The sequence below is a fragment of the Calonectris borealis genome, chromosome 21 (genome assembly GCF_964195595.1).
Source record: "Calonectris borealis chromosome 21, bCalBor7.hap1.2, whole genome shotgun sequence".
Classification (NCBI taxonomy): domain Eukaryota; kingdom Metazoa; phylum Chordata; class Aves; order Procellariiformes; family Procellariidae; genus Calonectris; species Calonectris borealis.
The window spans coordinates 7430828-7457639 of record NC_134332.1 but is presented as its reverse complement, the minus strand read 5'-3'; the positions used below and the strand labels follow the sequence as shown (position 1 = coordinate 7457639).

The 26812-nt window shown below is 41.9% G+C and overlaps 1 protein-coding gene across 1 annotated transcript in view; it reads left to right on the top strand.

The window, feature by feature from the left end:
* The window catches only part of RAPGEF1 (Rap guanine nucleotide exchange factor 1), a 90035-nt gene that overhangs the window by 18104 nt on the left and 45119 nt on the right, over window positions 1–26812 (top strand). Inside the window, exons 4-6 of the mRNA XM_075170587.1 lie at window positions 16149–16288; window positions 20850–21028; window positions 24219–24375. Coding sequence (XP_075026688.1) covers window positions 16149–16288; window positions 20850–21028; window positions 24219–24375 — 476 coding nt within the window. The remainder of the gene's footprint in view (window positions 1–16148; window positions 16289–20849; window positions 21029–24218; window positions 24376–26812) is intronic.

Sequence of the window (26812 nt, the reverse complement as noted above, 5' to 3'; positions counted from 1 at the left end):
GTTTCTCTCTGCTGTTTAAGTAAAACATCTTTTCTACCCCTCTCTCCTGTGCTTCGACTTTTATGCTTAAAACCTCAGGAACAGTCTTGAAGACTTTATTATGCTGTGCCTTTGAATTGACCCCCATGTATTTCCATTCAGACATTAGGATGGCCTTCCCATTTCCTTCTATTCTCAGTTTAAATTTTCCTGTTATGGGAATACAAAAAAAAAAAAAAAATTGAATTGCAATTAGTCATATGTTAAAACAACCAGACTAAAGCCAGCAGGAAGAGCATCCCCTCAGTGTCAGTGTATGAGGCCGTGTGTTAGTATGCCATTTCGGCTGCGGACGGATCTCTGGCGTGTATTGACCACTCATGCATTTAACAGACCCGTTCTGTGGCTGTCCCCATGTCTCTCTCCTTAACACATGCTCCTTTTTGCTGATAACTTTCTGGCCTCCAGGCTACTGACAGCTGTTGGCCACTTGCTGCTAATTAAGAAAGCAGCATGAGAGATGGGAATGTGGATTGGAGAGACTGAACCCCCCTCTCCGCAGCAAAGCGTTTCAACCTGATTAAAAAGAGTCTGACTGACAGCTGATCGGCCTCTTTTTTCCTTCTCTGTCTGTTGAGCCTCTCTGTAGATAGCCTGTTTGCTATCAAAACTCGCATGTTAGGCGCTCTCTGTGTCTCCGTATTTTTTAGATCCCGTAACAATAAGCAATGTCAGAACAGATTTACCATTGAAATAGTGGGCACGTGTGAAATTTAAGCCACTATAAAGCCACATATTTAACATGCAAAGCATTGTGTACATCTGTGCTCTTATGTAGAAATTCAAATGTAGGTCATATTTTTTAAATAAAATGACACATAGTTTGTTGAAAATTTAGAACTAGCTATAAGAATCAAGATCATCATGAATTAACAGCACTTAATTGGATGGACTGATGATTTCAAAGATTTTCTTTCTTTGTTTAAGGATTTTCCTTGTTTGTTTTGTTTCCTTGTTTGGTTTCCTTGTTTTGTTTTTCCTTGTTTTGCATCAGGTCCCAGTGGGTGACCTTTTGTATGATATGGTTACGCTGTGATTTTTATGATCCAACAAGAGAATGAGCTTGAACTCTGGAATTCCCTTTCTGGCCTTTTACCTCTGTGGAGGTAAAATGATAGACTGAGGTTAAGATAATACAAGATTGTTGTGTTTATACACAACCGGAAGATGTGAATTCAAGTAAGAGCGACGGTAATTTGGTAAAAGAAGCCTCCTCCTGTAACTCTGATGCTCTGTGGAGCTGTTTACCCCCAGGAATATTATGACTCTCTGTATTTCAGATTAGACCTCCAAAATTCAATCTGAATTCTTATCTGCAATAAGTGGGCTCTGCATTGCCCCTAGCATGCTTTGAAAGCAGTGTCGTTTGCTCTCATATCTGGAATGTAATTTCTGTTCTTCCTGTTGTGATTTTTCTTACACGTGGCTGTTACCTTTTACCTTGGAGATGATTGTTTCTTGATACAGTAATTCAGCACAATCAGAGCTTCTCTTTAAACGCACTATGTGTATATAGGAGTAAAATGTTTATTTAAAAAAAAAAAATCACTGCCAGACTTGGCTCCTTAGGCCTGTGAAAATCCTCTAACAAACCGTGTCTACCACAGTATATTGGAACAGTAGGAACACGTCTAAGGAGAGGAGGATGTACTTTTGACAGTATTTACTGATGTTCAACTTGTATGCCCATGATCGCTTTCTGTTGAACAAGAGCTACTCTACCAGTCAGTGTTATATATTCAGCTAAACACTTTCAATGCTGAAATGGTAGAAAATGCAAAATGTAGTGTGCTTATAACTAACTGAACTGGGCAGACTCTTTGGGATATGGGTGGTTCAGGGTGTGAAAGTTCTATAACGTCCTCGGGCAGCTTTCTGTTCTCACATGAAGACAGCAGATGCTGACATGGTGCAAATAGAAGAGAAATCCTATCACTAGATTGGCCCTGAGTCCCCAAGTTGTACTCTGTAAATAAAGTGATTTATGGGTATTATAGGTGAAAATGGTGTTTCTTTTTTTTCTCTAAGCAAAATATTATTTCCAAATAGATAATCTCATTATTGGACTCTGGTTTGGCTAGTAATTTTATAAAATAAGCCTGGTAGACTTAATGTTAGAAAATTAGTGGGGTGATTTCTCTACTACTAGGAATTTATGGAGACTCCAAATCCCTGTCTATCTTGCTGTGGGAAGCAATTAAGAATATGAGGCAGTGGTTTCTTGATTTGAAATGTTGAAAGCGACTGTAAGCATTTGTACTGTTACATCTGGAGAGCTTGTTAGGGATGGTGAGATTTGTTATGCTGGGTCATTTGCTATGAATATTGGTCATTTCTTTCGTAGTAACCTGATTATTGCTTGGACAGCTTTGCCAAACTGTTGACTACCTGCTGCCTGTTGACTGGCGGTGCATTTCAAGCCGATTATAAGAATATTGTGTGGCTTCAGGATCACGGTTAGTCCGTTTGTCCTCTAATGCCACTCATGGTGACACCAAGAATTGAGCTGCCATCATCCAGGTAGGTCCTCCACCAATGTTCTTGCATCTGTTCTGCCTTAGCTTTTCATGTGACTGATGTCAAGTGTCAGTTGCTCTGAATACCCACCTCCTACCCATTTGTGCCATGAATCTCTGGCTGTGTAAAACGAAAAACCATCGCACAGTCATTTCGGAGACACAGAGGTGGCAGTTTTGACATTAAAGGGGCAAAAGAAACATTCTGCAAATTCCTATGTAAAAACTAGATGCCTGTTTGGTGCTAGGTTAGGCTTTGTTTAGACTATTGTCTAAATGTAAGCCTAGAGCTTTGCTACTAGGTCTACAGTTGACTTCCCTTCCACTGAATTTGTGAATGACAAAGTATTTCAGTGGAGCTGGCACTTCTTTGTTGGGTTGTTTTGCAAATGCAGACCCGATTCTTAACAGGAGAGCACAGAACAGGAATTTCTGCTTTACAATGGAAAATGTTGGGTTTATGTTGTTGGAGGAACAGGTTTAGTTGGTTGAGTTCCCCTTCTTTCCTGATTCCTTATAGTACCACAGGAGTGTCCTTTAAAGAAATAAAAATGACAAAATAAAACCACTCCTACCAACTGGGGAAAAAAAAATATGCAAACAATTTTGAGAACAGGCCGCTGGATTGTAGGGAGAGTGACTACAAGAAAAATCTCCTCCTTGGAGGTTTGTCATCTTTTTCTGTTTGACAAAGCTGGACTTTATCTGAGAAACAGCTTCCCATATATATGAGAATTATCCCTAAATATTTCCCTTTATTGCCAATTTGGCTTCTAATTAGCTAAATCCACTTTGCAAGTAGACAGTCTTAATCCAAAGTAAAACCGTGTAGGGAGTTAATTGGGAATATTGTGTGTGAGTTTCCAACCTTCACCTTGATTTGAATTAACTTTCCTGGGCGGAAAAGCCCTCTCATTTATAAAGTCTGAAGTTCATTTATAAAGTCCATAAGGTTCTCGTGGCTTTGAATGTTGGTACATTTATCATGATAAATTACTGGTGTATTGTAGTTTCAAGGGATCTCACTAAAAGTATAGATTCGTACAGCTGCCAGAAAACCAGCTCAGCTCTTCACCTGCTCTGTTCTTTGCCAGCGAATGGCAAATTGACTTGACTGTGCTTGAAGCATTGAAGTATTTTCTATATATATTTTTTTAATTCTCTTTTATAAGTTATTTGAATCCCTGTTGAATATGTCTTCTGTGAGGGGCATCTTTCCATATGAGTGGGTTCAGTTTTGTAATTTAGCATTGTGACTGCTAATATAGTGTTGGTTTTTTATCAAATAGCAGCAATCAAGCCGTTACGGGTGTTTTGTACCTATGGCTTGTGTGTAATATCAGGATAGACATGGAAATGGTATTGTTTAAAGTCATATAGACTGTAGGAGCCTTCTGTGGAGGAACTCGGGACTCTTAACTCATTTTAATGAAGCAGGTTTTCCCAAGTCATATGCCTTTTCCAAGATTTGTTTGAGACATCTTCATGTTTTGCACTCTTTGCAATAGATACATAGCTGGTTTTCAGGTTAACGAAGAATGATGGCACATTTAGTGTATTCAGACTTTCCTGACTGCAGAGTTGCCAAAAATGAAGCAGGTGAGATATCTTCCATCTGTCATTCTTCTACAGAAATCAGCAGTTTAGAAGTAGATGTAGCTGAGAGTTTATTTGCTGAGCTTCAGAGTAGAGTTCATGAGTACACAGAGGAGAAAAAAGGTAAAATTTGTTTGTTTGGGGAGGGAGGCAAATTGATTTTGTTGTGTAAATTTGTAAATAGGTTAGAAAGGAAAGGGAAGTTTCCCCAAAACCCATGCTGAAATAAATGAAGTCCAAGCTCAGATTGGAAACCTCCTTGGGAAGTCGTGCAGGGCGTCGTGGGAGAGTGCTCCTTCTGGGAAGCAGATGTTTGCTGAGTCAATGGCTGCAGTGTTCAACTCCTCTTAACTCCCTCCCACAGCTATTTCTGCCAAGCAGCGCCCCATCTCCTCTTCTTCCTTTTTTTTCCTCCCATGAGTTCTCAGATAAGAGTAAAGAAAATAGAAAGGTCTGTGGGGCCACCAGTCTGCCCCTTTTTTTTTGTTATTGCAGAGTCTCAGACACATACTTTCCTAGGCATAAGTATTTTTTAGCTCATGTGATATTAGATAGCAATTACAAAGCTATGGTTTTGAACTAGGCTGCCACAAAGCTTAGTACTAGATGCTTCTTATACTGCAAAATAATGTTAATAAACATGGGTCGTATGTACAAAGTCAATTCTGTGTTTGCAACATTATAGGTGGTTGTCTATTAGTTGAAAGATGGTTTACAGCATTTCTTGTTGCTTTACTGCAGTGCAATTTTTTTGACTCATTAGCTGGACTCAGTTGAAGACTCTCAAAATCCAACAGGGATGAAGCTTGTGCAGGGTAGTTGTGCATTACCAGTTGATAATATTAAGCACAGAAGGTCAGGGAGGTATTTACCCTTCAAATAATGGCAACAAAGGTATTTTTGTAAACACGTCTTTATGTCTTTCTGAACCCAACTGCTATGACATACTAAATCCGCTGCAGAAATCAGTAGGTTATTGAATGTTTTTCACAGTGAAAGAGCATAAAGTTAATCACACGGAAGCCTTGACAAAGCAGCAGGCTTAGCCTGACGGAAGAGGCAGTGCTCTCTGGACGTGATGGAGCGTAGCCTGACCCGACCCGCAGCCCTCCCGGGGCTGCCAGACCCAGCGCCGCGCGTCTTGAGGCCTCGTGGAGCTGAAGTTTCTCGTTACAGGCTGGTTGCTGTTTTCCAAACGGACCTCCTAAGCTCCCAAAGTATTGCTCAATGTACCACGAGCTGAAATAAGTATTGATTCACCTTTCGGGGCTGGACGGCAGGATCGCCACACAGTCGCATGTTGTGTTGCAGAGCCTTAAATAGCTTTGGCAGTTGTGGTTTTGCTGCTCTGTCAAAACCAGATTAAATATAAATACTGTACAAAATTATTTGTTATTTATAGAAACCGAAGGTCTCTCTGCCACAGAATCTGGGCACGGGTTTTTAAAACACGCTTTTTCGCATGGAGTGGATTGTGGTCTTTGAATGCATTCATGTGGCACCCTGTGCCTCCCTGGCAGGTACGGCTCTTGGGCAAGATCTCGCTTTTGAAACCTGATGCCATGCTCTCATGGGATGCGGTACGATAAGGGGATGGGCTGTTAGTAAAAACCTCACTCAATTCAGCTGTTAATTCACCAAGATGTATTCAGTGATAAAAGAATTGTTTCAGCAGGATTGTAAAGAGATGCTGAGATAAGGTTCAACTTTGTTTTTGGTAAAATATAGTCTCAGCTTAGTTCCTTTCAGCTATCACCCTGTTGTTGCGTGTTAGTGTTGAAGGTGTTTCTTCTTGAAATGCAGGCCAGCTTTCTGTACCAGTAAACTGGAAGCTCATTAAAAAATAGAAACTGATTCTTAGTAGGGCCCTCTTTTGGTAATTTCCATAAAAGATAACAGTAACTATTTAAATACAGATAGCCAGGGTGATACAAGAGATAATGTTGCACGCCAGGAAAGAAATAAGCTCCAAAGAAATCAGGCTCAGCTATCCCCTTAAGTGGGTTTCCAAACTTGTCACTGCATTAGGCTACATAATATTCTGAAATAGCTGGGGAATAGTTGCTCTTTCTTCAGCATTAAATTAAGTAAAATTCTAGTGACTGTTTCCGTGCTGCTGAAGCCTCAAGTCTTGTAGGCTTGGTTGTGTTAGTATGGATTCCTTCAGATTCCCTTCATGTTTCTGGTGATGCTTGTTTATTATTCTATATCTTTTTTAAGATTTTTTTGTTTGTTTTAAAGTTGGGATTTGCTGAGAAGATTGGGGAAAACTGCAGGTGTTTGTAGCAGTATGCCTTCTCCTTGAAACTTGTTGTCTGTAGGTGTGATGTAAGCAGGCGATTTTAATTCGGGCATGAGGAGATAGGATAAAGTAGAGAGTTGTGACAAAAAATTTTTACTCCTAAAGTAACTTTTAATGTTTGTGTGCAGTACAGTGAAAGATAGACATCCCACTTAGACTCTGTAAGCTACCTCATGTTTCCTGCCATGATGGTCTAGGGATGTGCTAATCCTACAGCTAACAAAGATGAGGGCTTGTATTTCCTCTCCCTCCTGGGCTGTTCAGTTCAATTAACATCTCATTTTCCCCTTGCTGGAGGCACTGATGTTTCAAATTGTGCTTATAGAAGACTAAAATTTCCTGCTGCCTGTAGGCAGGCAATAAAACTGGTGGTTTGGTTGCAGATCCTATCAGGTATAGAATAGGGTATGGAATTGAGGATATGGCCTGCAGCTTCTTAACCCTTTATGCAAGCAGCGCAACAATAATGGAAAAGCAGCTTCTGACCTGATTACATCAGAAATTTCACACCTGCGGTGCCACTCTATCACTTTGCACACATGCTTGTCTGTGTATGTGGAGATAGAGAGCTGGCCCTTTGGGGCAAAGTATAGTAGTACTTCAAAGTTTAGTATTTGCATAGCCCTCCTGTGATGCCTTGTTTTATTGAGTAAGCAATATTAGGGAAGTTTACATTGGTATTGCAATGCCTCTCTAGGAGGTAGTGCTGGCCTGGTTCCTGAAATTCATTTTTCTTTCTCTTGCAGAGATGTGAGCCCCCAGCATGGTACACTGGAGTTGTGCAGACATGTTTAATCTCACCAAACCGAATATCTGCTTTTCAGCATCTGAGCCCCGAGGATACGGTGCTAGTCAGAACAGTGAGAAATGAGGCTTCCTTGTAGAGCAGTTAGCTCATCTCTTAACATGCATGGAAAAAAGCTTACATCACACTCTCACCTGGACTGTTGCCCTTAATCTATGGCACTTGCTAAAGAAGGAAATAAAATTGAGCATGTTTAAGCAAATGTTTTTCATGTTTTGATCTTAGTTCTTGTGCTCAGCTCAGATGAGTGTAGGCGGTGGCTTTTGGGCAGGATATAAGGTTCCTCCCAAGCCTACTAGAAAAGAGGGGTTAGCTTTGCAATTCAGACTGAATGTGCAAAGAGTCTGTAATCAGAGGTCAAAAATAAAGATGACTATAATTAGTAATGTCCAAAGCAACTGGAAATTGTGTCAGGCAGATCCGAGCCAGCTTCTCTTTTTTTCCATCGCCTAATGAATGAGGGCTGAGGTTACTCTCCGAGGATGAAAGAGGGCTGAGTTTTTCCCATTCAAAACTGGTGCTGTGGGGCAGATGCAAAGTCAAGACTCTCATTTACAACCTTGTTTTTCAGCTATTGAACCTGTAGGCAGGTTATGAGCAATTAGGCTTTTCCCTAAAGCATCTAAAATAATGCTTTTCTGCTTGCCGTCCTGCAGAGTGCCAGTGACGACATTCTGTCACCTTGGAGATGGATAAACAGCTTCAGCAACATGGGGTTATAATCTTTCAGGTCTGAGTTTCAAAGCTGACAGCCGTACGACTGAAACCCAAGCCTAGCAAAGGTTTTTCAACGTGGAAAGAGTCTAAATGTGCTCAAGTAAAATGAGAGGAGGGGAGAAAGAGTTTAAGCGGAGCTCAGTGACAAGGCTTTTTGCTTGGCCATGGCAGTAGTGTGAATGAAACGAATTAGCTTTGGCTCACATGCTCCCTACAGCCTGGAGTGACTCAGGTAGTGCGCACGCATACTTGTGCCTGCAGGGCTTTATTTTTAGATGTCTGAATCACTGTCATGACTATATCCTCATAAAGCCGCTAGACGAGTGGGGATGCCCACGGACCCCATATTAAGTCATGTTTGGTGAACAGAGAAATTTAATAGATTCCCTCACAACCATTGCAATTTCTGTGTTCAGAGCTGTTTGCTGAACTAATGCAGAGGCTATGCCTTGTAGCTGGATTATTTTTTTCCATTTAAAATTAAATGTTTAGTTAACAACCTTGGTGGTTTTTATGTATAGAGGAGGGTGAGCATGGACCACAGCGGTCATGTTGATGTTGGAGGCTACTTGACTCTCTTGTTGTTTTAGTGTTCCTGGCACAGGGGGAGTTACGAGTCATGTTACCAGTGTTGTAATCCCATTAGTTCTCTTGGGCTTGCAGGGCTGTGCAAAATCAGTACTTAAATGGGAAATTACCAGAGACTCATCAGATGCTGCACAAAGGTTTGCTAGTGATTTGGTAAAACGGCAACATTTCTGCTTGCGAGTTGATACGGGACCAATCTGCTGGAGCGGCTTTCTTTCAGATAAACCAGAGCAAAAGTCCTGTCTGCTGCTTATCAATAAATTACAGTATCTTTTTCAAAAAGAAGTCTCAAAGCCAGCTTTGGTGTGCTGGAGGAAACTGAACTTGTGTAGCAAAGTTCTACTCCCTTAAATCCCTCCTTGTTCAATTAATTGTAACTTTTTTTTTTTCCCTGTAAATCAGTTGGGTGGCATTGCTACAGTTTTCAGCAGCTAAAGGATTCCTGGTTTATGTGTCTGCATGCAAGGAGATTTCTCTCTTCTGAAATACTTCAGGCTAAAAGAGGACTGGGAGGGAACCTGGTCAGCTGCTCTGAACTTGCTGCTTGGTCTGGTGCATCTTCTCTTCTTCACAGCCTGAAGATTTGCTTCCGAATATGAAGCTGTAAGGAGGAAGAGCTGTAGTACTAATGCACCATAAAATTAATGTTGTTGACTGACCCAATCCTTTTTGCTGCAGTCGGGAGACGTGGCTGAATTGATAAGTTGTCTTCTGTGCCTCCCAATTCCCTCGCAAACACTGTGAGCTCTTTCCACATGAGGTTGCTGCAGCTGGATATGCCTCATTCATGGTTGCTTAGAAAGAAAAAAAAAAAATCAAAATAAAAATGTGCTCTCTGACAAATAAAAATGTTTTGCTTCCTCTGGAGGCCCCAGAGGGCGGCGTAAAAAATAATGAAGCCTGTGAGTCAGTGAGCACTGCATGGCCAGCTGAGAGGGAACTGAGCCTCCCTTTTCCATAGAAGTTTGTGTGCTGTCATTGCACATCATTAATGCTGGCTGGTTTATGCTCATTCACTGTAATGTTGCCAAAAAAGAAAAAGGGCAGTTGGTCTTTCCGCTCCCAAATGCTGGCTGCTTTGAAGGTGACGTGATGTTAAAGGAAAAGTTTCTTTAGCGCTCAAGAATGATTGTTTGATTCTTGAGCTGCCCTTCCTCCACCATTTTCCTCTAAAACCTGGCGGCTCTCCTAGCAATCGGATTCCCTGGAGAGGGACTTGGAACAGCTTACAAACAGCTCCACCTAAGGTACAAAGGTTAGGGTGGGCAAACTTCCTGATTGACACCGGACCCTCCCTTTTTTTTTTTTTTTTCCTTTCTGAATCCCCTACCGGGTCTTTTTTTGTCTCTGAATAACTTCTCTTTGCTTCAGTCTCTGGGGGTAATGGCAAATTTGAGAAAAGTAAACTCAAGGAGATGGAAGTGGTAGGTTGGAGGCTTCTGTAGCACCCACGATCAGCAGTGATACACTCAGATGTTTAAAAGGGATATTTTAATTCTGTTCTGTCATGTTCTGTCTTTTCTGTATTCAGGATCCCAGTTCATCCTTTTGGGAACATACAGCATCGCACAAGAGCTGCATATCAGCATTTTTAGACTTCTAAACATCCCTGGGACTTCTGGAGAAAGAGGGCATGAAATGCAGCAGAAGGCTGTTTGCTGTGTAACGCAAGAGCTGAGTTACACATTGCAGGTGTGAAAGGGCTGAGAACATATCTGGGGTTCTCCTCATCTGTTTCTTTAACCCTCCTCGAAAGCCTAGTGCTTCCTCCTCATCCTCATAGCTACACACTGGCAGGCTTTAACGTTTTGTCGCAAGAGAGAGATGCCCTCCACCACAAAATTATTAAAAATTATTTTTAAAATTACCTCTGCGGTAGCTTTCTGTTGCCCACTGGCAAGCTTCACATCGTTCCTCCTGCATCGGCTCTGCCAGCCCTTCTGCGGAGGAAATCAGCTTTTGGGAGACACTGTTTGAGTTTCAGGTTAGAGCAACATTTCTGCAAAGCTCAAAGGCTTCCATTTTCTGTCAATCAATCACTATTATTTTAATGTTTGCATTACAGGAGAGCCCAAAAGCTTTAGCCAGGGCAAAGGCCCCACAGATCTGTGTACTTACAAGCATGTAGTAGATACCAGCCCTTGTCTTAAGGCAAAGGGAGAGGGTGGGAGGAAGATGCTTGGGAATTCTAGTAATATACACATAAAATCTTGAAAGATGTGTGCTTTGCAGTGTGATTATCGTGGGAAGCTCTTGTGCCCATCCTGAATCGCCTGTTCTCCTGTGCTTCTGACTGCAGAATTGGGTCTAGAGAAGCCAGAGCCATAGCCCCAGCCCCGTAGCCTCTCGCTGGGTAGCACATCGCAGCACCAAACGGACACCCTCAGCAGAAAGGTCGTTTTGAACTATAGCTTGTCATTTTTTCCTTTTGCTTCAGAACTCTTGAAGTCCCTGTCAGCTAGGGTTTAGCCGAAGCCTTGCAACTTGCCTTTTGTTTTCCACAAATCATGGAGCTGAGCCCAAGGGAACAAATGCTGTTTTAATGGGCATCGTTGTGTAACTCATTACATAAGTCACCTCTGCCTTCAAAGGACTCGTGGCATAAATGGCAGGAGCGGTTGATTAAAAATGTGCACAATAGCTTCATTATGACATGGGGAGAGATGTCCGCTGTTATTTTTAATCTGATAGCTTTTAAATATGTGCATCCAGCAGAGACCCAAATGGCCTTTTGAAAAGGGAACCATTTGTGGGATAAGATTTTTAGACTCCGCTTCGTTCTTTCTAACGAGCCGTAAGAGTCAGTTCAAGTTGGAAAATGAACTATAACCCTTTTTTAAGGCTTTGACTCCTCTAAAGTTGCAGGGTTTCAGTGGGTGAACACATACAGAGTGAAAGAAGATGGAGGGTTTAGGTTTTCAGGTGAAGGAAGGAAAAGGTACTGTATTCTAAAGTTGGGGGGTTTTTTAATTAAAAAAAAGTCTATTTTCAATTTGTTATGATCCAAGCACTAGACAAATTGAACAGTTAAATTGCCCATCCTTGCTGCTGGAGCCTGCCTGCCATTGGGCTGTGCCGTGGTGACAAAAACAGGAGCAGGAGGTCCAGAAGCAGGCGGGGGTTATTTCCCATCTCCGAAGCCTCCCCTGTGCCGGTTACGCGCGGCCGGCGAGGAGGACCCGGCAGCTGGAAAGTCTGCTGTGACTGAGCTCTGTAAAAGGCTGAACTTTCACTTTGGCTTTAAAGTAAATAATTTGCTGCTGGGTTAGGTTGGTGGAATTCACCAGCATGCGCGTGTTTCGACTTAATTTCTGGTGTGTGTTTGAACCCAAGTGGAAGGTGACCGTTTGACTATGGCAGCGGTGGACATTGGGCTTTGACTTGCCGGCTTTCTCCTAAGCAGCCTAGTTTCTTCGCCCACAAGCACATAAGCTGATTTATCTGCCTTCCCTTGTGCCTCTTAATCCGCTGTCGTTTAAAACCTGCAGTTCTTTCCTCACCAGATTTAGCTTTCTGTCAGCGAACTGGCAGGCAGCACCGCTTCGCTGGAGCTGGCGGAGCTGCCGGGGGACGAGGCGGCTGCCGGCCGGCCATGGCCTCCCCGGCCCGGGGGGCTCGAGGGGTGCCGAAAAAACCCTCCGGCCACACCTGGCAGCGGGGCTGCTTGGAGCAGGCGCGTAACGTGAGCTTTCTCGTGTGGTGTGTGTGGTCGGACCCCAGACGCGTGCCGGCTGGGGGGAGACGAGCCTGAGAGCTGAGCAGGGCCGTGACTCAACAGCTGGAGCGCGTTCAAGCACAACGGAGCGGGAGCCTCATTAACAGGGGAATGGAATTAGCAATGAAACGCGTGACATATTAAAACTTCCAGTCAGAAATCAAGAAACTCAAATCCATAGTGAAGTAATTTTGAAGGGATTTTTTTTTTCCAGTTGTGTGCAGCAGCAGAGCATCCAGACAGATGAAATACGAGGGGACGGAAAGTCAGCGGTTCCTTTGAGACAGAAACACTTTGATACAACAGTGGTTTTTTTTCCCCTTCCAGTTGAAATCACTCCATTGAGTTTATTACCCTGTCTTTTCCCATTCATCTTATAAATATTTGGACACTGCATAGAAGTAAGTACGGGGTGCCGTCCTGCGCACCAGAAAGGAGAAAGAGAAGTTGAGAAAGCCGGTGCTGAGACTCCAGTTAAACACTGCCGGTTATTCATCAATAAGAGGCAAGGGTAATACGATAGAACAATTTCCAGCGGGCAGACTACCAAGCTCAGGAACAACCTCAATGCTGCATTAAGGGGTTTGGTTACTGTAGACAGGAGAAGTGGTTTGAGCACTGCCATGGCTCTGTTTTCTGCTTCTCTGTGTACGTTATCAAATTATTTGATCTGTAAAGGCATGCTGTGCTGTTTGAACTTTTTAACTGGACATGTTAGATAGCACATGTTAGATATTTAAATTAGGATATAGTGTAAAGAAAGTGACTTTCTTAAAGCAGACCTGTGCTATGGTAACCAGTCTAGGAAAGTCTTGCTCAGCTGTGTTTTTTGCAGGAGAGTTTCAGGCTCTTTGTAAAAGCTTAGGTAACTTACACCTTTGAGCTAGAATACCTTCCTATTTAAGTGTAACTTCTCTTTTATACCAGATTGATTAAAATGCAAATTCTGTTTATAACGCTTGAATGATGTATCTGCTTGAAAACCATAAAGCCCATCGTGCCGGATAATGTTTGTTGGCATTCACTGAATATAATCACAGTAGCTCCAGCACTTGATTCGTGAATACGGGGAGAGGGACGAGGGCCTGCAGTTTGATGGCAATGCTGTACTCGGGTCACTGACTCACCCTCTGCTCTGTTTAGACAAGTTGCTTCACCTTTGTGCCTGCTTCCCATCTGCAGAGTAAGGTTAAGACCTAACTGTTTAAGGATGAGAAAGATATGTCTGTAATGTGCTTGGAACAAGAAAAGCGCTATTTTAAGTGCTAAGTGTAATTGAGTGTAAGAGAATATTGGTTTGTGACTCATTTGTTTAACTGCAAATGCATCAGAAACTTATGAGCAGATGAGATCTGGAAAATGCTTGTTGTAGATGGAAAGACATGGTAGTAAAAAGCTGCATTAATTTGTGATCTTCAAAGCAGGACTTAGCAGGGCTGTTCATACAATAACGTTGATTATTTTCGCAAATGTCAGCTGGTTTACTTCATTAGTACTATTTTAAGAAGTTCCTATTCTGCTCCAGCCACTTGCTCCTGTCCTTGCTCTGTAGGTCTGTGTCCCCTCGGAGCGTGGTGTGCAAATGATTCAGTGTTTTATGTGACAGAAGGGTAAAGAGAGCGAAGGGCAATGGTTAGGCTGGTGGTGATGGTGAAGGGAATCTGCTGTCAGCAGAAGAGAAACTTTCTCCACTGACAAGACATCTCCTTTTGGAGGTTCCTGACCATGCACATGCATTGGTTCAGCTGTTCGTGTGCTTGCCCCATAAAGGTGGGTAGAGATGTCTGGTGGGAAGGAGAAAAGGAAATTGTAGTCATCTGAAATCTTTCTCCCTTCCAAATTTCTTGTCCCTACAAGGCAAAATTACCACCATAAGCAACCAAGGGTTTTGCAGGAGTTGAACATTTTCTTACTCAGACTAGCAGTTTGGATCTCACTGCAGCCCATGGAGGAGCCAGATGCAATTTGTTGCTGCTACCATTATTTCCCTGTAGATTAATTATTGTAATTGTTTGCCAGTTCTTGAAAAATAAATTCAGAGCCATGACTTCTCTTGGCAAGCATGCATACGCCTGCATGTATAGAAATTCTCATATGGTGTACGAAATAAATACAAATTATTTTTTGGGGAGGAGTGCAAAAGCATTATCACAACAGCCAGGAACTGTTTGCAGTGGTGACCTTCAGCACCCTGTGGAGCCTGAGAGCTTTTAAAGGTTTGGAGATCCCCTTGTGAATGTAAAGCAATGACGTAAATTGTTGCTAAGTTAGGGTGCCAGCTGCTGTACGTGATTCTTCAGAGGCCAACTGATATGTCTGGATTTATGTGCAGTGACCAAGGTTTTTAGTGCCTCTCTCCTCAGTGCATTAAACATGACTTTATGATACAAAGAAAACTTTGAAAAACATTTACTCTTGTAAATGGAGAGCAGGTCCGCAGCCAGACTAGATTAGAATCGGTGCTGGTGCAGCTTCCATTAATAGGATGCCTGCAAAATTTTGATCTAGAGGACAGAACTACGCAGAGTTTTGGCTCTGGTGAAGGTGTTAATAACAGGGTCTTAACACGCTACCAGGAAACCAAGTTTAAAGGGAGACGAACCCTTATGGGGAGGCAAGCATAGGTTCCTTCCCTTGAGTTGTGGTTAGGTAATTTCTGAGTATGAGGAGCGGTGTTTGCGCTGCAGTGTGGTATTTAGCTTCTGGGTGCTAGATTTGACTCAGCAGCCTTTTCTGTTTGCAGTCTGCATGCTAACAAGGTGGTGCAGTGCTGCATGCATGGGACTGTGTCGTTTTGACTCATTACAGCCAGTGCAGTCAATTCCCAAATAATCTAAAAGAAAAATGAAACCTACAGCAAAACTGCTTGCTTTTCTTGATAATGTAGTTAAAGACAAGTTTGGTATCTTCTGCTGAATTATCTGGGTCACTAGAGAGCAATTTAGACCTTCATTTGTTAAAGTGCTCTTTGCTCAAAATACCTTCTAAATTGCTCCCTACAAGGCAGCTTAGTTTTATTTAGCTTCGTGGCCAAACAGGTAAAAATATATTTCAACAGTAAGTCTGCATATGGCATGATTGCAAACCTTTGAGACTTCTGCTTTTAGATGCTCAAAAACCCATGAAAATACGATTTTTAAAAGGGTTGAGCGGTTCTGTAATTAAATTTCTTCAATGATGCCCCAGCATTGAAGCAGTTCCTCTGTTCTCTGGTTTGTCTGGTACATTTGAAGTGAAACCCACTGCGAATGACAAGGACTGGCATTTTTGTTCAGATTATCCACAGATCCACATTCAAAGGTGATGCCACCGAGTGGATAGAGATAGGCATCAGCAGCCTGGTACGGGCATTGTATCGGACTGCGTTTTCCTTTCCTGAAGCAGCCACCAGTCCTGGGTACCGGGCAGAACCCTGCCTGCACACCCACAGTGGCCACTGACCCCCACCCAAGACGTGGGCAGGAGCTCTGCTCTACCAGAGGTCTGTGAACCCTTGACTTAGTTGCTCATCTGCAAAAGAGGGACGATGATTACCTCCCTTGTAAAGTACTTTGGGATCTGCTGGAGACAAGTGCTTTTAAGAGAGGTATTTTTCCTTTCCTCTCCAAGGCGCAGAGCAGTAGCAATCCCACTGTTCCTGCCTTTGCACTGCAGCGTTGCTGCCTCCGAGGGGAAGCAGGAAATGATGGTGATCTTGCGGTTGGAAACATAATAGAGAGCCACAATTTTTTTTTTATCCTGTTCCACTCAATAAATTTACATGGTTGCGATGTTTTTCATAGGCTGGTCTTCCAGATAATGCTGTAACACAACTTCCCTGGTTTCAACAAATTTACCCTAATCCAGTAATGCATTTCTGTGTCTTTCTAGATTCTGAGCGTTCCCATCTCTCCTCGTTCACTATGAAGTTGAAGGGCAAGTTTCATTCACCAAAAATAAAGAGAACCCCTTCAAAGAAAGGAAAGCAAGTTGACCTGACTGTGAAAACACCAGAGAAGTCAGCGAACAAAGTAAGCAGACGAAGGACATGTTCTGTTAGTCTTGCTGGTTTCTTGCTTGCTGGTACTCAGTTTATCAAAATCCGCAGCCCTGCTTTCAGTGCGTGACTTTGTCCTCTGCAGAATTCTGCAGATTTTTCAGGGGTTCTCAGGGTTACTTTATGGTTAGTTATAACCGCGCTGTGTAGTATAAAATAAGAGCAACCAAGGCATGTACTTCCCTTTGGAGAGCGTGATGAGTCCTCCTTCCATAAGCGTTTAAATATCTCATTATGGAATGTAGTTTATGGCCTGACATGTCCTCCCCACATGCACACCCTATGGTTATGCTTACAGCTTCCAAATAACTGCCTGGTTTTGGGGTGTGATCCTTTTAAAAACCCCAAAACCCAGGCGAGCAAATCCTTGAAGCTGGTCCAAAGATGTGCTCAATCTCTGACGACATCAGGAGGGAGAGGCAAACAGATGCATTCAAGCAGCTGCTGATTCCAGCACACCTCAGACCCAACATACTTCAAGTCCTCTAAGAGCTGAGGTCACCACTCTTTCCCAGTTATCTCCTCTGCTGTTGTGACCTGCTTATGTAGACTGGAGACTAGCTCTGTAACAGTACTGTTGCAGTCAGTTTTCATGTATAAATCTAAGCCAAAAGTTAAGAACAGTCGAGGTTATTTATGATAATTCAAAATCTTTCCCAGTTGTTGAAAGTCTCATCCAATGTGCAGCGCCAGACATGCAAACTTTTTTAGATTATCTCTGCTGAGGCTTGTTGTAGTGTTATTGAGAGCAGTCAGCAAGATACAGTTATCTTACACTATGTGATGTGCTTAGCACCCAGAGAAGTCGCTGCAGGGCTTCCTAGCCCTATTCTGCACCATCAGGTGGAAGAGGATGAGGCTTTTATTTCCCAGGCTGTAGGTTTTTTTCCCCAGGAGGCTATGGATATGCTTTCTAGGGAGGCGAGCACCTTGTATTGCTGACTGCTACTAAAAAATAAAAATTTAAAAAAATCTGGGAGTACTCTTTGAAGGCTTTTAATTTCAACGATGTTTCAGGATGGTATATTGAGATAATTTAGAGGCCTTCCTTTAAACTGATATGTGACCACACGTTAAATAAATTAGAAGGTTAAGAGCCCTTTCCAAAATGCTATTCTATAGCAAATATATATTAGCATGTTAATAATAGGTGACGTTTTTGCTTTTCTTTCTTTTCTCTAAAAAACAATGCAAGAGGATTTACTGATAGGGCATGCTGAATATGTAAAACCTTTTTTTATGTACAGATTGGGATTTTTTTATTGGGAAACAAAACACTTGCAATAATTTTTATTATCGTTCATGAGTATTTAAGCTGTATACATTTTTATACTGTGAAATATTGTTGATTTCTGGCTCATTTCTTATTTATTTTAATAGCTGCCTTCCAACTAGTCAATTATTTGGATGTAGTAGTTAGCTTTGTGGGGAGGGAGTGGAGAAGAGCATATGCCTGGATTGTCACCAGGTTCTCTCACTGGAATACAGACATCAGTTGACAAATAGGATATTTTCTGTCAGAAGACACACTTGATAAACCAAATATCATCCTTTCCTCCCTCTTAAGTACTTAAGATGCTATTTTTATACTCTTGAAGTAGACAATCACTGTAGAGCAGAAATAGCAATACCAAAAATTAATGTAAAATCACTATGTGTAATCTGAAGGTTATGCTCAACCCATGGAGACATCTTCTCCTCCTCTCCCCCTTTATACCTAGGTGTGGGCAGCGTAGGGGGAGTTTTTTTCAGAGCCTCCTTTTGTCCTCTGGACCCTGTCTTTGATTCTTATCGTAGGGCATATTGTAGGAACAGTAGTGTCCTTCAATCCTATATGCAAAGTTTATAATACGTTTTTTACTGCCAAAATGCAGGGAAAAAAGGGACTGTTCCAGCTTTTGTAATCAGGTGTATTCTGTACAGCTCGCTGTAACCCTTTCTGGGTCAGCTGTATCTCATACATGATGCATTTGTAATGATTATTTAAGGGAAAACTTCAAAAATCATGCAAAAATATATGTGTCAGGCAGGCAGGGGAGTGGAGAGCAGATGCTGTTTTGGCTGAATTTTAAGTTTATCTCATTTAATGCCCAAAAGGGAAATGGGTGAATCAAGTCGTCCTGCCACTCTAGCAGCTCCCACAGTTACCGATCTGCTCTCTCACTGGGATAAGATAACTGCTGGGGCAAGTTCACCTCTATTGAGAAACGAAATGAAAGATTAGTTCAGGTCCTCTCTGCCAACCCAGAGGGATACTGCAGGTTTACTTTGGCTTTAGGTTTAGTGGAAGAGCTTAGTATCATTAGTCTTGTGAGATGCAGACACTGGAATATATTAATATCTATCCATCCCACCAGGTTATTATTCCTTTCTCTAGATTTCTTGCTGTTGTTCTCAGGCCTCAGTGAGTAAAGCACTGAACAGCAGAAACTTCAGCCTCGTAGCAACAACTGACATTTATATATCTGAGCTCTGTAGCAGAACCTGCAATCCTGTGTAGGATGGATAGGCTTTCTTTGGGTGTGTTTGTGTGCATGTGCATACACACACGTATATGTTACCTTTGGATTCATAAAAAGTGCTCTTATGGGATCGTTACTCAAATAGCTAACAGGCAAGTTGCAAAAAAAGGGCTGTGTCCCAAATAGTGTCCGGTGGCTGGATTTGCATGCCTTGATGTGCTCAGCGGAAGGATTTGTGCTTCCACTGGTCATTCTCTGAGTCAAGCCCATCCCTCCTCTGCGCCAGGAGAGTGTTGAAGCTATTAAGTCGCAAGCCTTTCTGCAGGAAACAGTTGTTGAATGAAAGACATAAACAGCCATCAGAGCAGGAACTGCAATCCACATTTTTTCACTTCTGTTTGAGAGCTCTGACCACTGGGCCATAGTCATACTCGCTCAGGGAATATATGGGCTCTCTCATCCCTGAAATGTGTGATCATTTCATATGAAGTGCAAAACCTTCATGGAAGGGACTGAGCCTCTCCATATCCTGGAATAAACTGTGCAGTGGTGAGGGCACATGCCTGAATAATGGGAAATGTCATTTTTGACATCAGTGAGTTGCCAGGATGCTCCTCAGCCTCGGAGTTCGGGGCGCTGTGGGCTGCAGAGCAGAACTTGAGGTGCCTGGCAAGCAATATTGTCAAAAAGTGGAAGCAGCAGCAGAGTTTGGGCACTTCCCAGATGAGATGGAAAATAACAGGGTGGTTTGCAAATCTTGGATTGGGACTTCTAAAGTTGGAGCTAGATGGGGTTTGGGACTCTAATCCTTTTATGCAACTGGCCCCAAATTACTAACCAGTGCTGCCTATAAATTGTTCTTCCTAAAACCTTTTGGGCTGCTGGCCTGATTTTGCAGAAAAGCAGCAGTTTAACAGCTGACAAGAGTATGGGGAGCGCACAATGCCCATAGGTCATTAATTCTTGAAGCTGAATTTACTGAGGAGATAATGGATGAAACCTGACTCTGCTAAGCTCTCTGCTCCTTTTCTAGTAGTGTTCAGTAGTTAATTTAAATCTCACTTAGGAACTACTTGTGGCATTAAAAGTCCTCCAGGCATACTCTGGTAAACTTTTAAAAAATATCCCTGTCCAGAATGCCATTAAGATATCATGTATCACTTCTGAATTTCCTCTTCTAGTGTTGGTGGTGGCACGGAAGTTGGTGACCACAACTCAGCTTTATTCCAATGAATTGTTCCCTTCTGCAACATTCATTCACTGATGCCAAAACTTAGCTTTCACAGTCTGTCCCCATGGAAAGCGTGTGAGTTCCCTTGTTGCCACAGCATCACAAAATTACTTACGTTGGAGGCTGATCAGAATGGAGTTTTTTATTTGGGAATGGAGAGACAAGACTATAGCCCACTTTCATACAAGTAGGCGTATTGGAGTCAGCAGAATTACTCAGAATAATAAGGGTGAACACCGCATATGTCATTGAAACTATCAGGGATGGGTACAAAAATGGAGGCATCTTGTTTGGATTGTTTTGGAGTTTGGAAGTTTTTCTGATTGTGGTTTGTTTTTCTCTTTCCCTTGGGCTGATCCACTGCATTTACTGATTGAAAAGACCTTTTGATAGTGAGATGTGCTTAAGGTAAAAGGATTTTGATCGCATCAGAGGGGCAACTGTTTAAAACCAGTAGTTGTTGCTTCCTTTCTTGCATTATCATTACTATCTGCACTTGGTATATTTTTTTTCTTTCACCCTTCCAGTTTGGTGTCTGGGTTTCAAAGCAGTGCCCTTCACGTCATCAGTAGTGATAATCTTGACCTAAAACTGTTCAAGATTAGCCTTCAGTTTGGGATGCACGTAATTCAGAAAGTTACAGTGTGGGTGCAATTTTGCGCTGACTATTCTTTTGAAAGAGTAGTAATTCAATTTAAAAGTGTTTGTGGTAGAAGGGGTTTTCTCCAGTCCTCATGGAATGTACCTCATTCAGTGTCGCATACTTCAGGTAAGTTAAAGTAACCTTGCCCTTAAAAATCCTGAGGTTTTAACATCTCTCTCCTTTTTTCCCTCCCCTTTAGAATGTATCATGGCTAGAGGAGAAGGAGAAGGAGGTTGTCAGTGCATTGCGCTACTTTAAGACTATTGTGGACAAAATGGCAATTGATAAGAAAGTATTAGAGATGCTGCCAGGCTCAGCAAGTAAAGTGCTGGAAGCCATCCTGCCCTTGGTGCAAACCGATCCACGCATCCAGCAAAGGTAAGTTTCCTTCTTGGGTTTTGGGACTATGACAGACCAGCAGGCTCCCAGCTTCTTCCTTTCTTGTGCCTGAAGAGTCACATCATGCAGGAGACAGGAAATGCTGCAGTGGCTAATGAAGTGACTGCTATTTTTATTAATTATGTGGTAGTTTTCAAACATAATTTAAAAGCAAGAAGAAGCTGCGAAGAAGCCCGTGCTGTGGAACAGTAAAGCAAATCAGAATGGTTTCAGAGAGGAGGAAGGTCTGATTCTTAGCATAAACTTGGAAATTCATCATTTACTAGCAGGAGATTCTCCTTGGATGCTATACTGCAGCCTGTGATGGTATCCTAAAAGCTAACGAATCCGATAGCTTTTACCTGAGAAAGAGTTTATCTTCAGAGTAATCCTTCTTCGTGTTAGTTTATCCACCCTGATATAAAGAAGTCTGAGCCTGCGCCCCAGCTGCTTGTTTTGATTTTACTGGATCAGATACAGAACAGAAGTAAACAGATGTACTTCAGTAGATCAACCAGTCCAAGTTCATTCCTGTGCGCTCTCAACAGATTATTTGTTTTATGTTTTAACAGATTATGTGTATTATGTTTTAACCAGTTAGACAGTGGGTTTGAAGCCAGAAAAGAAGTAGAAATTTGCCACAGCAAAGCTCAGCGTGGATTATAAGAATTTGTGGAGTTTCCAAGCCACATAGATACAGCTGCTGTGCATCCCATAGATGCTGGAGCAATTGATTTACACAAAACAAGCAAACATCTTTGAATAATACAGAAAGAGCAAAATTAGCACAGAGAAGATTAGCATAGAGAAAAGCACAAAACTAGGCAGAGAAATGCAGGTGTTTGGTTCCTGAAATCCAGTTTTTGAGCTGTTCCTATTTGTTTTCCCAGTAAGTATCTCCAAAACTTTTGTTTCAAGATGCTTATTTCAATTCTGGTGCAAGAAAGGTTTATAGTGTGGTCGAGATAGCAGTAGGGTGCCAAATATTTTACAAACAGAGATGCTTAGCTGTGTTTGGCCCTAATGATAGGCCACGGTTGTATCTGACAGTACAAAAGGAAGGAGGCAATGGGTGAGTATCAGAGCTGTGGCTGGGACTGGAGAGATCCAATTTATGTTAATCTGTAGAATTACAAAGAGCAATAGCTGTTAGAATGGGAACATTCATCAGGCTTCTGGGTACAGACACAAAAGTTTCTTCAGTTGCTATCAGGTTTCCCACAGCCATTAAATTCCTGACAAGCACCTGCTTTCACTTAATAAAAGAAAGAATGAACTTTCCCCTTACACCAGGAGAACATATAAAATGTCAGCAAATATTTTTAGGATAGAACACGTCATCTTTATAGTGGCTTGCTTTGATTTGTGTATCCACTGGATGTTCGCTGGGTGATCTTTCCTTCCAAGAATATATTTGGAAATAAATATCAACTAAGTGGTCTTCAGCAGCAGCAGTATTTCAGACAGTTCTATTCTTCAAATTCCTTATGCCCTCTCTCTTAGTAGTGAACTAATGCAACCTTGATAGTTGGATATCCATATTTACCCATATAAGCAGAATTTTCATAGTCAGTAGTCAGTGGAGTCCTCGACATAGTGACAAGTCTCTCTTTCTGGAAACGGTATGTATTACAGCACAGATCCCATATTTGTGTTCTGCCTTGTTTAACCTCACAGAAGAAAAGGGGATCTGGCATTCTCAAAAAGTCGTGTCCTTTTGTGCCTACCTATGCACTTTATTTCTTTTGAGTAGTGGCAGGACACAAAGGGGTGATTTTGATAGCAAATCTCCCTCAAGAAAAGTGAGCAAGACTTGAGTCAGTGTGGAAGAAAGCCCTACAATTATTGTTGGACTTCTTTTTGCTTTAGGGGAAGCATTTGCATCAAGGAAAAAAGTAATTAAATCTAGCACAAAATGGGCTTTCAATTACCGCCTCCTTAGAAGGAAGCAGACTGAAGATTAATGGCAAAGAAATCAAAGCCTTAGAAAGAGATGGGGGAGGGCCCTATTTAGGAAATATCTCCTACCAAGCTAATTTCATTTGAAATTAGAACAAATGGCAAGCAACATGCTTTAAAAAAAAAAAAAAAAGCCAAACAAAAAAGTACTTGGCATTGTTTGTATCCCCCTGGTTGTAACTTGACAATAGTTCTTTCCCCAGTCCTGCAAACTTAATTCACCTAAATAATCTCATTGAAGCTTGTGGGCTTGATTCTCTTCTCACAGATAATGAAATTACTGGAGTTAAGCCAGTGTAAAATGGATACCAGAGAGAAATAGGGAGATCTGGAACACTCGTATCAGTAATGATTGCAAGATTACACCTTCTCTTATCTGTTTATGGTTTTGATGCAGTTGAAATTGATTTAACTTTACAAAGAACTGTTGAAGCGTTTCCATCAGCAGTACTGTTAACACACCTTGTTTAGTAATGAAGTAAGTGTTTTCAGAATGGCCAGGAAAATGCCTGTGAGCACTGTTGTTACAGTTAACTTTTATTTAGAGTTGTCATCCTTCCAAAATTCTTTTTTTTCCCCTTCAGAACAATAGCTTCAATTCTGTTTCTCATTAAAAACAAAACAAAGCAACACCCTTCCTCTTCCAAACCTGAAATTCATTCAGTTCAATTTCTATAAAGAAGCAGGTTTTAATTACATGTTCTCAGGCATTATAAACAGTGAGGAAATGATTTGTAAAGGAATGAATACAGTCAGCTCTCAGCTATCCAAGACATTTTTGGGGAGAGTTCATAAGAAAGAAGGAAAGCATAGATAAAACTGAAATAATATAACTTAGACTTAAATACAGGACTTAAATATTTACCTTTGAAATTAAGGCATAGGATGGAGCTGTAAATTAAAATGGAAAGCACGTTCTTCTTAGCATTGCTGTGTTAACCTGCAGCCCGGATAATTCATTCTGTTAACTGAGAATGAACTGTTGATTGTTTGTACCTTCATCCTGTCGTCCCATTTGGTGCTGGAGAACGGGAGAGCAACTGCAGCAGAGGAGAAACCCGGGCTTTGTCACCTGCTAAACACAAATTCTGAGTGTCAGAGAGAAAAGGAGAACAATCACATTTTTAAGTGTGAAATGCACTTTAAATCAAGCACTCTCTTAACATTTGATAGTATCTCCATAATTTCATTTTGTTCATTTTCCTCAATTATTTCCTCCCCTGCCATCCAGTTCTGCCATCTCGTCCTGCTATAGCCGTGTGTACCAGAGTCTGGCCAATCTAATTCGCTGGTCTGATCAAGTGATGCTGGAAGGTGTGAATTCAGAAGACAAGGAGATGGTGACAACAGTGAAGGGTGTCATAAAAGCTGTTCTGGATGGAGTCAAGGTACATGAGACAAATATTGTAAATTATATAAAGTATATAATAATGTATTTTAGAAGAGATCTGGTTGAAAGTAACCTCTTCCAGGTAAATACAAAGATCCTATGTGCAGGTAAAATATAAAGATCCTATTCTTGCCTTCGGTAAACTACCTCTTAAATCAACTGCTCCATAAGTAAAAGGATCCTGCTCGGCGCACTGGTTAAAGACTGGCACAAACAGTTTGGCCTGAAATGCTCACCCTGGCATTTGGATGAATTGGAAGAAACAATAACTCTTTATTGAGCATTGTATTAAATTTTCAGCAAGTCATTCCCAGTCTCCCATGCAGATTACAAGACAGAGTTTGCATATTTTCTGTCTAGGCAAAATATAATGGAAATGCTTCCTGTCAATGCCCGCAGAGAATCAAAGACTCCAGCTCCATCTTTTAACATAAATTTCAAGGGATTCGTCAGTCATACATCACTGCTTTCAGCAGTCGGATTAGGGTGTGGAACAGGTGATGAGCTAAGCTCAGTTTTCTGGAGATTAATTTTATATAACTAATGGAAACGTTTAACAGAAACCTTTGTATACTTTGTGAGACCTGCTTATAGCATTCCCTCCCTGCCCTACCCAGGGAGAGCTGTTGGCTTTCCTTCTACTTCCTGGTAAGCTTTTGGTACCCATTATTTCTGTTTCCCAGGCCTGTCCCTGGGCTGATGGCCGATGTTCATTCAGCCGTCCTAGCACTGCAGTTAAAAGTTTGCCTGACCTGGGCTCAAGGCACCAGCGGGGAGACCATCGTACCTCTTGGGAACCTTATTTTGCAAACTGTGGAGAAAGTTAAGCCTCCGTCAACAGCAGGGCTGAATCCAAAGGGGACTATTTAGCTCGAGCACAGAAGGAAAGTTGGGGTGGAGTTTTAAGAACTGCAGCAGGTTTCACCTGGATTAGTGTATCAGGAACAGGCATCTTTCACTGTACTCAAACTCAGCTTAGTTTTTATTAACTGGAGCTGAATGCAAAAATGAAGTGGATCTCCCAAGGTTTGACTATCACATTTTCAGGAGTCTTGGTGTGGTGTTTGCATGCTCTGAATATCTCTTTAATGTTGCTCAAACACACGTAATAAAAGCTACTGTTACTTATCGAGCCTTTTAAACAAATACCTTTGAAACAAAACATTCCCATCACCTAAAGAAGACAGATTTTCCAGGATTATTTTGTACAATATGCCCTTTAACTTTAAGCTCCATATTTGAAAAGTAAAGCCGATCTTAAATTTGCACAGCAGGATGGAGAAAAAGAGTTTAGCGTAAAGTCTCAGCTGTTGTTAGTGTTGGAATTCAGCAGCGATTTGCAGTACATGAAAATCTGCGCTGTGGTATCTGAACTGTAATACCCCAGCAAATAGTGAGACAGTTCATTCTGTTATCACTTAATGAATCTGCGCAGTCCCATGGAGAGCCGTGTTATCACCAGATCCAGGATAGAGCTGTGTAGTCTCATCGCATGAGACTTGGGCACCCACTGTCTTTTCACTTCGACCCATGTTTAAACCCTTGGTCCCTGTTGCCTTCCAGCCAAAGTAGCGTGCCGTGCGGATGGGTGGAAGGTCTCGGATGCCTGCTCTGCCCGCGCGGCAAGCCAGCCTAGGCTGGAAGCGATGCAGGCATGTCCATACAGTGCTAAGCCTGAGCTATTAAGCCCCACTGAGCAGCATGGCTATATCAGTCTCTATTTTGTTGTTAGACTAAAAGTTATTTTGGCCTTCCAGTTGGAGCTGGCTTATGTCTGGTCAGCTTGGAGCATGGTTAGAGCAGATGTGTGACTGTCTGGGTAGATGTGAATGTGTCTGCCCACCAACAGGTCAGCATTTGGAAGCGGCGTGCACTCATCTCTTACCGCATAGCGAGGAACAAGGTTTATTTTAGAAGGGCCAAGCCAGCTTTCAGATCTGGAAGCAGAACTGAGAAGTTGGACACTTCTCTGCTGTGGAGAGCCTTTTTTGTTTTTCTGGCAGATCACACAAGATCCACTTCCACATTTCAGTGCTTACTTCCCCCTTTATTTTCAAAATTGAGCATAAAGGAGTCGCTTGTTCACTTGTGTTACTTGCTGTTTTGATCTCAGGTTTTAGTGCCTTGCTAGGCATATATAAAAAGAAAAAGAAAAAATCCTTGTTTTGATTACGTAACTTCTTAAAAATCCATCTCATTTTGGAATTTCCAGCTTGCTGAAGTAGCATAAGTTTGTAGAGAGGCTTTAATTATCTGTAATTACTGCTGCAGGAATCTCTTGCTGATAAGGAATAGCATAATGTGCATCTGGCTCGGTTGCGTGTTGATTACCTCTGTGCGTACACTGAAGATGTTGGCTTGATTTTCAAACACTAGTTCTCATTTTGAAGTTAGCAGAGAAGAGAAAAAGTCAGGGTCCAGGGAATTTGGTGGTA